The sequence below is a fragment of the Lolium rigidum genome, chromosome 3 (assembly GCF_022539505.1).
Source record: "Lolium rigidum isolate FL_2022 chromosome 3, APGP_CSIRO_Lrig_0.1, whole genome shotgun sequence".
Lineage (NCBI taxonomy): Eukaryota > Viridiplantae > Streptophyta > Magnoliopsida > Poales > Poaceae > Lolium > Lolium rigidum.
Window position 1 is genome coordinate 126,276,945 of NC_061510.1, and position 13,268 is coordinate 126,290,212.

Genomic DNA, 13,268 nt, shown 5'->3' on the forward strand with positions numbered 1-13,268 from the left:
GCGTCGCCGGAGCCTCGCCGGAGTTGGGCGGCAGGGGCCTTCCATCTCTCACATTTGTTTTTTTAGGATTTTAAATTTCTTAATTGAGCTGACATGTGGGACCCGGTATTTACAGCAGACCCCACCGGTCATAATCCCTGTCAATTCGCGTTCAATTCGGGTTTAGCCCATTTCGCAAAAAACTGAACAAAATGTGGTGGTTTTTTGTCCCGCAAACGTAAAGTGTGGTGTTCGGTAAATTTCACCATCAAAGTGGTGGTTTTATGCTATTCACTCGACTCGTGCACCCAAGCCTTAGGCTCCACTAGTGTTTCTTTCTTCAAACAAAAAATGGAATTGAAATACAGCTCCCTCCATGTGATGCAGTCCATGTAGAACAGTTCAAACATTCATCAAACATACATATAACAAAAAATGGTTATCCATCACAATACCACATAGCCAAGCAAATATCTAAGGTGTCTCTGCTTTGCAAGATTTTAAAGACACGGGAATATGAAAATTCAAAATTACAATACCATGCATACTCAAGCTTTATAGTTTTGGGGTTTTCCTATTTCATCATAGGAAAAAAGCCTTTCCAAAGAGATCTGACAGTTTCTAAAGGATTTAAACATATGGATCAAACAAGCGACATAGGAAAAAAAATCTTAAAGCTTTCAATCAAACATAAATATTATGAATGTTACCCACTCCAAAATCAAGCATAGAACCAGGCCCTGCAAGTCGATGGGGAAATGAGAAATCGGATTGGTCCAGAGTTAGCTATTGCAGGAGGAAGGAGTTCAGAGATGCCCACGGCTGAGACATCTGAAGCTGTGAGCATTTAGCAAGCTGCATCCAACAGACTTGCTTTTTTACTATGCTAAACAAAGGTTGAGACTTTTCAAGCATGGAGTTAACGTCACCGTCATACTTGCTAAATATTTTTGTTGAATGCAGCACATCATGCTCCCCTGCCTACCAGAGAAGATCAGTAGACCACACGCCCAGCCCACGGAGACTTGTAGACGTAGACTGTGTGGCCCCGCGTTGGACCGGTACAATCGCATAGCCAGCCAGTCAATGGCGCCTTGGACGAGTCAGACCACCAGCCCACCTCCAAAAATCCAGAGACACTCCAAGTCTAGCCAAATCTCCGGCGATCACGTCTGCCCCGTCGCCGGTCAGGTGCGATGACCGTGTCATCTTGTTTCTTCTCTGCAATCTCGTCTCCAGTTTCTTGCTGCCTTTCTCCTCGTGCTAACTGATTCTTCTTGTTTAATTGCAGGTTCCGCTGAAGCAAGTACCATGGGCACTGCCCTTATCTTCTTCCTCGTGCTTGCGGTAGCAGCACCGGTGCTCTTGGCCGGGCAGAACAAAACCTCGACGGTTTGGATCAACAATGACGTTTTCTTCGACAGCCCCGTCTACATGCGCTACATCGTCAGCAGTTCAGTACAGTCACAAACTTCCTTTGCCGCAGGGTTCTTTTGTGTCTCCGCCTCCTCCTCCCTGTCCACGTGCAACGACGATTTCCTCTTTGCGGTATCCATTGTTGGTACTGGCGATGGCGAAGTCGGGGTGGTCGGCACTGAGCCACCAGCGGGATCCATTGTCTGCCAACCGGGATCGCCCTGTTGGAGAGAATGCCACCCTTGAGCTTACCACGGATGGAAACTTGGTCCTCCGAGATGCAGATGGTAGCCACGTCTGGTCAAGCAACAGCTCGGGACGATCTGTACATGGCATGAAGATCACCGAGATCGGCAATCTGGTGTTGTTTGATCACAGGAATGCAACTGTGTGGCAGTCATTTTACCATCCTACTGACACAATGGTCCCCGGGCAGTCACTTGTTGAAGGTATGAATCTCACAGCAACTACTTCTGCAACAAATACTGGGAATCAATTCTATATCACTGTACGCCCGGATGGATTATATGCGTCTGTTGAATCACAACTCTACTTTTCATATGCTACGAGCCAAAAAAAGACAGGAAATGCTCCAACAAGGGTCACATTGATGAATGGAGAACTCACAATCTCTGGGAGGGATGACTCTATCCCACTGCCAGAGTCTAACTCCAGCCAGTACATGAGATTAGAGTCAGATGGACATCTAAGGCTGTATGAGTATGCTTTGTCTGCTGCCCGTTGGATTATGACGTATGATGTAATGCAACTTGGTGATTGTGATTACCCGACAGTTTGTGGAGAGTACGGTGTATGCACCGCGGGGCAGTGCACATGTCCGCTTGAGGATAATTCAAGGTCAAGCTACTTCAAACCGGTGGACAAACGGAAACCAAATCTTGGCTGCACACCATTAACTCCAATCTCTTGTCAAGAAATACAACATCATCAGCTGTTGACCATTCCCAGCCTTTCCTACTTTGACTACAACCACCAGGTTGTGAATGCAACAGACGTCGATGAATGCAAGCAAGCCTGCTTGAACAACTGCTACTGCATGGCTGTTTTGTTCAGATATGGAGAGAGCCATTCCCATGGAGAATGTGTGTGGCTGACCGAGGTCTTATCTTTGAAGGCAATACCACCTGGAACTAGTGGCTACTACTCCTCGATTTACCTCAAGGTGCAACTTAGCCCCTCTAATGAAAACAAAAAGAAGTTGATGTTAGGTGCTACACTTGGAACTATTACTACCCTTGTATTGATTGTCATTGTTGTCACTCTTTTTCTACAAAGGAGGATAAATTATGAAGAGAAAAATGAAGAATTTGATTTTGATCAATTGGCTAGAATGCCGACGAGGTATTCTTTCCAGAAGTTGAGCGAATGCACTGAAGGATTTAGTAGGAAGCTCGGAGAAGGTGGGTTTGGGTCGGTTTTTAAAGGGAAATTAGGTGAAAACAGAGTTGCAGTGAAACGTCTGGAAGGTGCTAGACAAGGAAAGAAAGAATTCTTTGCAGAAGTCCAGACCATTGGCAGCATTGAACACATCAATCTTGTTGGGCTGATTGGCTTTTGTGTAGAGAAGTCCGAGAGGCTTCTGGTATATGAATATATGTCAGGAGGGTCGCTTGATAGGTGGATCTATTATCACCATAACAATGCCCCCCTCGATTGGTGTACCCGATGTAGGATCATTATGGATATTGCCAAGGGCCTATGCTATCTTCACGAGGAGTGCAAGCGAAAAATTGCTCATTTGGACATCAAGCCACAAAATATTCTCTTGGACAATAACTTTAATGCCAAAGTGGCAGATTTTGGACTATGTAAGTTAATAAATAGGGATCAAAGCAAGGTAGTGACTATGATGAGAGGAACACCTGGATATCTGGCACCTGAATGGTTGACGTCTGCGATCACTGAAAAAGTGGATGTCTACAGCTTTGGAGTTGTTATAATGGAAATGATAAGTGGAAGAAAAAACATTGACAGCTCGCAGCCCGAGGAGGATGTTCATCTCATAAATATGTTGCGAGAAAAAGAGCAAACCAATCAGTTGATTGATCTGATCGACAAGCATAGCGAAGATATGGTCTCACGCCAGGAGGAAGTAATTCGAATGATGAAGCTTGCAGTGTGGTGCCTGCAAAATGATTGCACTCGAAGGCCCTCCATGTCAACTGTGATCAAGGTATTGGAAGGTGCAACGCACATAGAAACTTTTGATGCAAATTCTATCATGTTTGTTCAAGATAACCCATCCACATACTCAGATCTGTATCATGCATCCATCTTGTCTGGCCCGAGGTGAAGGCTAATGTGCAGAAGAAATTTACCATGTACATTTTTTGCTTTTGTATCCTATCATATTTGTGTTTTGGGAGTGTGTTTGGAATGGCACCAAAGAATAATACCCAGCAAATATATATGTCTGATTGTTCATGGAGTAGTATTCCGTACCTTTAAATCTGAAAAGCCAGTACTGTCATCCGCATATTCAGATCCATTTCAAGCACCCATCTTTTCTGGCCCAAGATGAAGGCTAATGGGCAGAAGAAATTTAACTTCTGTATCCTCTCCTATTTGTGCATTTTCTGCTTAGTGTGTTTGGCATGGCATCAAGAGAATAATTTCCAGCAAATATTATTTCGGATTGTTGGTGGATTAGTATTTCCTACCTTAATAAAGCAGACATGCCAGAATTCCCATGTGGTGTATGCTAGAAGATGCTAAGCGATGGTTTTCTTGATGCCGTCTGTAAGTTGCAGCTCGCAATGGGTTAATATTCAGTTAAGGCATATCTAGTTGTTTAAGTAGTTGTCTCTGCTAAAAAAAAGTAGTTGTCCGGCACGAAGCTTCAATGTTTAACTTCTATCTAGTGGTGGAAATAGAACATTAGGATGGATATACAGGAGAGCAGGTCAACACTGCCCAGGAACTAAACTATTATTGGAAAGTTGATTTACAGGAGTTGCAGGTAGGTACGTTTGATTGATGGAGTAAAATACTTCATACCTTTGAGGTTGAAAAGCCACGAGTTCCATGTGCTGTATTTTCTTGATGCCCTCTGTAAGCTGCAACTCGCAATTGTTTTCCAAGGTAGTGAGAATACAACCCTGTCTGGCTCCCATCCGTTGAATCTGATAGCTTCATTGTGAGAGTCCAATTCTACAACTCCGTAGATTCTAAATCTGAATTCCAACCCTTTACAATCCCAAAAAGTGTCCTGTTTGGATGTCTTTCGAAATTGGGATGTAAAACAGAACTCTAATTAAGAATGCGAAATACTGAACCGAGCTCCAGAGAGTACCGCTGAGGCAGAACCTGGAGAAGCAAAGGTTCCGTGGGGTAGATCTGTGTCCTGGAGGCGGCTAGAGCTGCACGCTGCTAGCCGCCGGAGGGGCGCGCCGAGGTCGAACCACGAGGAAACCATGTCGGAGTAGCGGCGAGAGGTGGGCAATCAGAGCCTATTGGGTACGGGTGGCGCTGGCGCGAGAGCGGGAAGGACCCGTCGAAGGGGGGACGAGGGCTGCGACAAGAATGGGCAGCGCCCCGATTGCTTCTCCTTCCCCTGTCGAAACTGAACTGAACCAGCGTCCTCTGTGCTCTAGCCGTGCTGCCGTTCCACCACCCCGTCGCTCCGGCGTCCACATTGGGTTCAGAGAACAGAGATGTGGAGCCTCGACCTGGATGACTCTGTTCCTCCGCCTGCCGCTAGGAGGACCTTGTCGCTTACCTCGCCTCCGCGTGCAAACCAATGAGAGCTGGTGGCAAGAAGCCGCTTGCATCATATGGTTGGAAACTTGGAATCAGCATTTGTGCAATGCTTTATATTATGCTTTCCCGCAGCCGCTTCTCTATTTTGATCCAGCAGCCGGACTTGAAACTCCCAAGTTCTTCAGACCTATACAACAGTCCGATAGAACTCAAGAAGTTGAACGCCAATACGCCATTCTTCAGAGGTCGAACCCAGTCAACAGCCAAGGCAACAAGCTGCTACGTTGGTAAGATTGTCAACAGAACCTGCTTTTTTTTTTTGACGGGAACATAACCTGCTTTCCATTCAACAGGAAAATGCGAACGCACGCCGGATAACACTATGAATGTTGCACTGGTGGAATCGGCCAAACAGAATGGTACTAACTTTATCAAAAAAAAATAAAAAATAGTATTTGCAATTGATTCTGCTTAATGAAACTAATTGACCCAATATCAAGTTTGCAACGCATATTTTTCTCGAAAAAAAAAACCGATCTTTGAAAAAAGATCATCCATAACATAGTACAAAGAACATAAAAGTAATAAGAATTGAAAATAGTATCTCCGATCCATATTAAGTCTCGCTGATTTAGTACAAAGTAGGTATTTAGACCCTAGCGACGACTGCAAACACTAACATGAGCCAAAGATGCATCGTTGTCCTCGTCCCTCCATCATCGAAAAGTCCGACAGTCTAAAGTTGCTTCTTTTCCCTCTTTTCCTTTTCTTGGCTCTGAGTGCCTTCCTAGGATATTTGCAAGTCTAACTAAACCAACTGATTCTTCGCTATGAAAAGGTCTAGCCGGAGTTATAGATGAGTTCTTAAGCTAGGCCTCTTTTAAAATAGGGATGTTAGGATTACTAGGTTTTGGGAAGATATTCGGCTAGGAGAGATGTCGCTTGCTCACCAATATCCGTTATTATTGAAGATAGTTCAACGGGAAAGATGTTTTTGTCCATGTTGTATTGTCTCAATCTCCTATAAACATTGGTTTTAGAAGAACTTTGACTGGAAATGAATGGTTAGTGTGGTTGCACCTATATCAATGTTTAATGATGAGTCAACTATGTAATAAGCCCGATATTTTTGTTTGGAAGCTAACACCCTCCAGGGTTTTTTCGGTGAAATCTATCTATGAGAACCTTATGAGTGGTCGCACTAGATTTCTCTACAAATACTTATGGAAATTGAATGTACTATTAGAGATATTTTTTATATGGTTTCTAAATCGAAAGGTTTTGCGAACAAGAGAAGATTTATCAAAAAGATATTGGCATGGATGTAATAAATGTTGCTTCTCTGATTCTGATGAGACCATTGAGCATTTATTTCTTTCTTTCCCGTTTACTTGTATTGTATGTCATATTGTGTATGACTTACAATATTCTTCCATCTATTGATATTACGAACATGTTCGGCAATTGGCTAAATAGGATTGACAAAAAACCATGGCTAGGATTTGCATAGGAGCGTTAGCCTTATGTTGGTCTATATGGAGGTGTAGAAATAACATTGTTTTTAACAAAGCGGGTATGTCCAATTTCTTGTGAATTATTCATATGGCTTTTCACTGGATACATCTTTGGTCCTTTCTTCTCTCGCAGGATCAGCTTGAAATTATGGCTACGTAATGCAACCGTCCTTCCTTCTCTCGTATGTTCAGCTTGAAGGACGGATAGATTTTCTTGCTTATGGTTTTTTGTTAGTTGATTCATGTATCGACTTTGTTTGATCCTTGCTATCGTCACCGCCGCCTTCGATGACCAGAGTTTGGCGCCGCTTACCTGCTCTGGGACCAAAGATGGAGCTTGAAAATAGGGGAAATGGAGGGTTTGAAATCGGGCGGTGAGAGTGGACGGCAGAAATATGGGAGGGTATTTGGCGGGAGAGTGATAATCCTTCCCGCCCCCATTTTCGTATTCGTCCAGCGCGCATCTGCTCTCGGCATCTCCAACCTTGGGCACACTCGTGCAGGCAAATATACCTTTTTTGCATTGGTGGAGCGTGAGATGAGGGTAGCCCTAGAGAAACAACCCTATTTAGGCATTCCTCCCGGGCCCCAAGCATGCTCTAAAAACCATACTGATCACAACGTGGTGGTCTTCCGGGCAACTAATCTAGCCAAATTCTGCTCCTCGCGGCCCTGTCAGTCGTCGCAGCCTGTTGTTTCGGTTGTCTCTAAGAGTGAGCGCATTGACGAGATCCTGGCTCTGGTTCTGCAGATCACACCAAAGCTACATGAGTTGTGTCGGGGTTCACTGTGGCGTCTGAGCTCCTCGAGTTCGGTGATGGTGTGGTTATGCCTCCTTTCGTCGAGGTAGTGAGGTCCAATGTGCACGAGATCTTGGTTGTGGCTTATCCGTCGAGTCAGGCACTTGGCTTCGAGAAGAGTATTGTTGTTGATGATGTTCTCTCTCTCTTGCTTGCTTGCTTGAGCCAACGGTGCCCGGAGGAGCCATCGTCGGAGAGGGTTGTGATTTCTTCGCCATCTTGGCTGCTATCTACCCTGGATCCCCGGTTAATTGATAGGTGCCTCTTGATATCATGGCATGTCTTTGTTGGCGTGGTGTTGGAGTTTCGTCGCGTTGTGTTGGCTACAACGGTTGTGGATCTTTGATGTGAGTGGGTGTGCGGTTTGTGTGGGTTTAATTTGTCCTAAGTTTTTGCCTGATTTTTTCTTAAAAACTAGACTTTTTTTTCTTAATTAATAGATAGCCTGGTGGAGGTGAAGCTACCCACACCAAAAACGCCCCAATATGAAGGGAGCCAGGCGAGACCGCTGCTCCGGCCTCCAGGCACGGACGAGACAACGCTGCCTATCGCGGTAGTGATCCCTACCGTCTTTCCGAGCCCTGCAGGCTGCAGCACCCGCGACGACGACAGCTGCTTTTCCCCGACGTGTCCCCGCTCGTCGCGAAGCTGCTGCCTCTGCCTGTGAGCATCCAAGTCATGTCAAGGAGTGAGGGGTCCTTGTCCCGTGCAGAATCCCATCACCGATTCCACGCCACTGCACATATTGCGCCTAAACAAACTTTCCTTGTTTGGGTCGTTCCATGCCGGCTCCCACCCGCCCAAGACAAGGCGTCCCATCTCGTCACGGAGCACGTTGGTGTACAGTACGCATGTACTTCTCGTCGAGCATTTCCTGCAATATTACCGTGATCATGCCACCCTGCGTTTCTGGTTTGTGCTCTATAGTGGGTTTTTTAAAAGTTGGTTTCCAAGGGGAAAAAATGGGAACTCAGTTACACGAGCAGAGCATTTGTTGTGGTCATAATCTGTTGCTTGCACGATTTAGGCGCACAGTGGCGTAGTAGTTGGTCTCTTCGAGGAATCTGAACCCCGATTGAGAGACTAGGATTCATGATTTGTACATATATATCAATCTGAAGAATAACGCCATGGTAGAAGATGGCCTTTTTCCCGACCCTGTACATGCACCACCACCATACATAGATCAGAATCAGATAGGCTGCTGCTGACCTCTCCATCCCTTAACTATTATTTCTTCCAAGTGCAGACTCTAACATCTAATTAAGCAGAAGAGCAGCGCGCATCTCCTGTAGAGCTAACTAACTAGGAGCTGCTGCTGCTGCTTCGGCCGTCCCTCTCCGCTCTCAGCTGCTTGTACCTGTCGAAGAAGTCCCTGTTCTCCTTCTCCAGCTCCTTCCACACCGTAGACGTGACGACGGGCTGCACGTCGGCGCGCTTGGAGAGCGCCTCCATGCACTCCTCCATGTTCATACCGAACGTCATGCACTTCTCGATCAGGTGGTGCACCTGCACAGGACAGCATACACACAAATTAAACTAAACATCCTTGATGAAATAATACTCATTCCGGCAATTCATTCTTGCGTCGCTGGCCTCAGCACGCGGGTCAGAGAAATGGATGTTTCATGCGCATGCAGGTGATCGTCGCTTCGCTGCCTCGGCAGTTTACAGACAGGGGGGAAGACGAGCTAGATAGATTGAGGGACGGGGGATCAGGGTCAGATTGCTGCACATACCATGCGGATGTAGGAAGCCGGCGAGTCGTCTCCGAGCGCCATGGATATATAAACAGCTCACGGCTTAATTTGAGCTCTTCTTCCTCTTGGAGGCTTGGACCGTAATGGCGAGCTGACTGTGTGTATGGGTTTGTGTGATGATAAGGCGTGCAGAGTCGACGGGGGAGGATCCTATTTATACATGCACCATGGATGAGGACACCGCCACCTTCCTCGCCCTCCCTGCGACCGGCCCATGGACCGCTCTCAAGTCCCATGCGGCATGGCGCCGTCGCTTGCGGAGGGTGGGCGCATGGACGCGGTGCGCGGATGCGTGCGGCGCCGAGGCGGGCGCGGGCGTTCACGTGGGCGCGGGCAGGCGATTGGAGGAGAGGCGATTCGCCGATGGAGATGTCCGTCCGTCCTGGAGATGATGCAGGTGGCAAATATCTAATCTCTATCCCAAATTCCCAATATAGGAAGCGTCCAGGTGGACACGCACCTCATGCCTTCACGTGCCACCTGGCCCCAGCCGCCCACGTCGCGACGGCAAACCTAGGGATTTCACCACTTTTCTATTCTTCTCCCCTCGCTGGCGCGCACGGCCACGCTTCCTCCCTGCCCGTGCCCCGTGGGTCTTGTTGCCTTCTTATCATTCTCAGGTGCATCGAAGCTGACAATGTAATAGTAGTGCTTTGGTGTTGTAGATGCCTCGTTTGGCTGTTTGAGCCGGCCGGGTTTGGTGCGCGATCAATTCAATGTGATGGTATGCTTTACGACGACGACGAGGAGGAGAGGAGCGGGCGCCAAAGGCTTACACACGAGTCCTGTCAATTGCGAGCTTCAATTCAGGCGAGAGCAGACGGTGCCTCCTGCCCTTTCCTTCGCGAGTGTACAACACGGGGACGGGGCCAGCCGGACCCGGTGGCTGGACAAGACGCCTGCGTGGTGCCAGGGCCGGAGCTCCGGGCTTCCATGGCGGGGCAGCTGTCAAGCATGCACGGCGGCCCAGCGCCATCCGGCTTGACATGGCGGGGTAGTTGTCACGCATGCACGGCGGCACGCCGCCTGCCCGCGCGGCTGAACCGATCCGCCGGTCCCGAAATTTCGCGTTCAAATCCACCGGTCCCAAATTCAGAACAGCTGCTGGTGCTGTCGCAATCTCGCAGTCCTGCTCGCGTGCGGAAACAGACGAAATACCGGCTGTCGTCCGACACTCATACGTACAGCCTATACAGGCGCTTATAAGAATGAAATTGGTGCCAAAAATGCAGGAGCTTAAGGAAAACGTTTAAGCAAGGGACGAACGTGAATGTATGCGACAGATGGTGGTCACGTTCTAATGATAAGGGCATCTCCAATGCAACCATTCATTTAGACCGCGCGTATCTGCTGCAGGTTGCAAATCTCCCAGGCTCTGAATTTTCTACCATCGGATCGAATCGTTCTCAACCGTTAGATCGATTTTAATGTTAAGGTTTGCCTCAACTCCCACTTTTGCTTCACTAAGCAAAAAAATCCTTCTTTCGTTGCATTAAAGCAACGGTTTACCGGAAAATAAAGAAGGAAAAAACCCCGTCGAACGGAGCTCACTGGAGTCTAGCCAGATACCTCGCCGAAGACCTTGTAGCAATAATTTTGTACAAAAACATCAAAACTGCAAACCATTTGTATAATTTTTTTTTTCACTATTGTAGCATCATCAACTATTCCTTGCTGGTCCTAACTCCAACTAGTAGTAGTAATGTCACTTGCTTCTTGCAGCACCACCACTGGTAGTTTGTAGCACCACTGTTGACCTTTCACTGTACCTCCTCCGATGACTTTTGTAGCACGGTCGTTGAAGGTTAGCAGCGCCGCCGCTTACGGTTTGTAGCAACGCTCGAGACTACTAGAAGCAACTGTCGTAGCCGCTTGTAGCATCTCGGCACTCTGTTTGTAGCATCCGGCAGAGGACTTTGCAGCTCAGCTTGCCTCTCTGACACATCGTATCTGCAACATCAATTATATGCATTTGTAGCTCCACGGATGGTAATTTGCAGCCCTTAGGGATACGGTTTGCAGCTCCGCCACTCGGAGCAACACCCCAGAAAATGGCGTTGGAGCACCGATAGATAGAGGCCGGTTGTAATAAAAGCCATATGCATCGCTCGATGCAGAGGCTAGGGCATATCCCTCTTTAAAAAAAAGATAGAGGTCGGTGAGTGGAGGACGTTGCAGGTGTCGGGCACTGGCTCGCCGCAGCGGTGGACGTTGTTCTCTACGTCGTCTTCCTTGTCGGTGATGCGGGCAACGCTGGTGATGTGAGCGGTGAAGAGGTCGGCGGCTCGGAGCGCCTAGATGACCGCATTACGGCGAAGGGTGGCGGCGCTGACGACCGTCGAGGGCCTCTGTGCACGACGCAGAGGCCAGCTATGAAGCCGCGGCGTTCACGGCCAAGCTTCAACGACATCTGCGGGAATGACGCCGACATCGACCTGCGGGATGACTCCGGCGGTGACCTGCGGGGCGACTGCTCCGACGGCGGCTTGTAGGATGGGCTATGCCGGCAATATGTTGAACGACGTGGGGTAGCTCGGAAGGGGACAACCATGGCAGAGCTCGCTCGATTTTTCGCTACCAGAGAACAAACAAGGATAGAGATAGATAGTGGGCCGAGAGGGATGCATGGCGGGCGAGCGAGGCGGAGGTTGGGAGCGTCGTCCGCCTGAAACCCATCCGATGCAGACCAATGGGAGTATGTCTTTTGATGGCTTGCCACTCGCCTTCCCTCATCTATGTCTTTTGATGGCTTGTCACTCGCCTTCCCTCATCTGGCGGCTGTTCTCATCCATCATGACCTACTTGCAGGAGAGGTCTCTCACGCGCCCCTCTATGGCCGCATATATCTTCTTGAGGAAGCGGGCACGTGCCACCTCCTCCTACGATAGCCGCTCGATACTCCTCCTTTTCGCCGAATTCCTCGTTCTCGTCATCCATGTCTACCTCTTGGATAAACTACTCCATCTCCTAATGCTTTGCTGGGCAAAGGTGTGCTTGGTCCACGTGGTCTGCAGCTGGCGAGGCATGGTGGGAAGGTGAGAGTGCGCCGGAGGAGGCAAGAGGGTACCATAGAAGTAGGTGAGAGACGGGTGCATCTACTTGGTTGTGAGAGGGTGGGGCGGTGCGACATGAACTTTTAGGTGTCGGAGGACGTGCCATGAAACTACAGCTGGGCATGGGCAGCCTCACCCGGACGACCCGTCCCGAAAATCCCAGGCGGGGCTGGGTTGGGCTTGCACTTCGGGCGGGGCTTGGACCTGTTTTTTGAGCCTGAACATCGAGCCAGGCTCAGGCTTGCATTTTCGCGATTTAGGTAAGGTTCGGGCCAGGCTTCTTGGGCCGGGCCAAGATTTTGCCAGTTCGGGCTGGGTTTGGGCTCGATTTATAGGCCCTACAGTTAGGCCGGGCTGGATTCGGGCTTGACATTTTAGCTTCGAGCTTTGTTAGGCTTGGCCCGGAACCGGCCCCGCCCGAATTTTGCCTAGGTGTACATAAAACCTTGTTGGTATGTTTTCGGGCGCACACGGAACTCTCGCGCGCGTGGGAATGCATCGGCCAGGCTGTCGTGGCAGCGCCGTTCTAGTAAAGCCGATTGTACTAAAAACTTGTCCCGTATGGATCAAGTAGGTCGTCACGATGGGAGGAACTACCAACCCAAGAAAAAACATTGGCCTCAAAGCTGCCCGTCACCCGAACGGACGGGAATGGAAGCAACACACACTCGCTACATCCATGTATTAAATCGCCAACGCCGTTCTCTCAAATCCATGCATGTCATCTCAAATATCCGGTCAGGTATGCACGCTGCATTCAAACCCGGATTTCATTTTCTTTTGGTTGGTGCTTTTAGCTTTGTTTTGGCAATTTCGTAAATATTTGTCATACGGTTTCTTAGATCTAGATATCTTTTAGTCAACATTTTAATTAAATCTATGATAAGTATTTACGCCGGAGAGAGTAATAATTTTTTAGTTGTAAAAGCATGCACTGTCTGTTTTACTAGAGAGCGAGCGATGGAGCTCAAAAAAGAAAAGAGCGAGCGATGCCCAATTACACTAGCCACAAGGTGAGGAGCGGCA

At 48.3% G+C, this 13,268-nt stretch overlaps 1 protein-coding gene and 1 pseudogene across 1 annotated transcript; one reads left to right on the forward strand and one right to left on the reverse strand.

Moving 5' to 3' along the window:
- The first annotated feature begins 1,084 nt into the window (after positions 1-1,084).
- Positions 1,085-3,830, forward strand: LOC124702297 (annotated as a pseudogene).
- Positions 3,831-8,545: 4,715 nt separating this feature from the next.
- LOC124698194 lies at positions 8,546-9,302 on the reverse strand. The gene is made up of 2 exons (XM_047230711.1): positions 9,169-9,302; positions 8,546-8,938 (listed from the first exon to the last, which is right to left on the reverse strand). The coding sequence occupies exons 1-2, from the start codon at positions 9,208-9,210 to the stop codon at positions 8,735-8,737; spliced, it is 246 nt and encodes an 81-aa protein (XP_047086667.1). The 5' UTR covers positions 9,211-9,302; the 3' UTR covers positions 8,546-8,734.
- Positions 9,303-13,268: the final 3,966 nt, after the last annotated feature.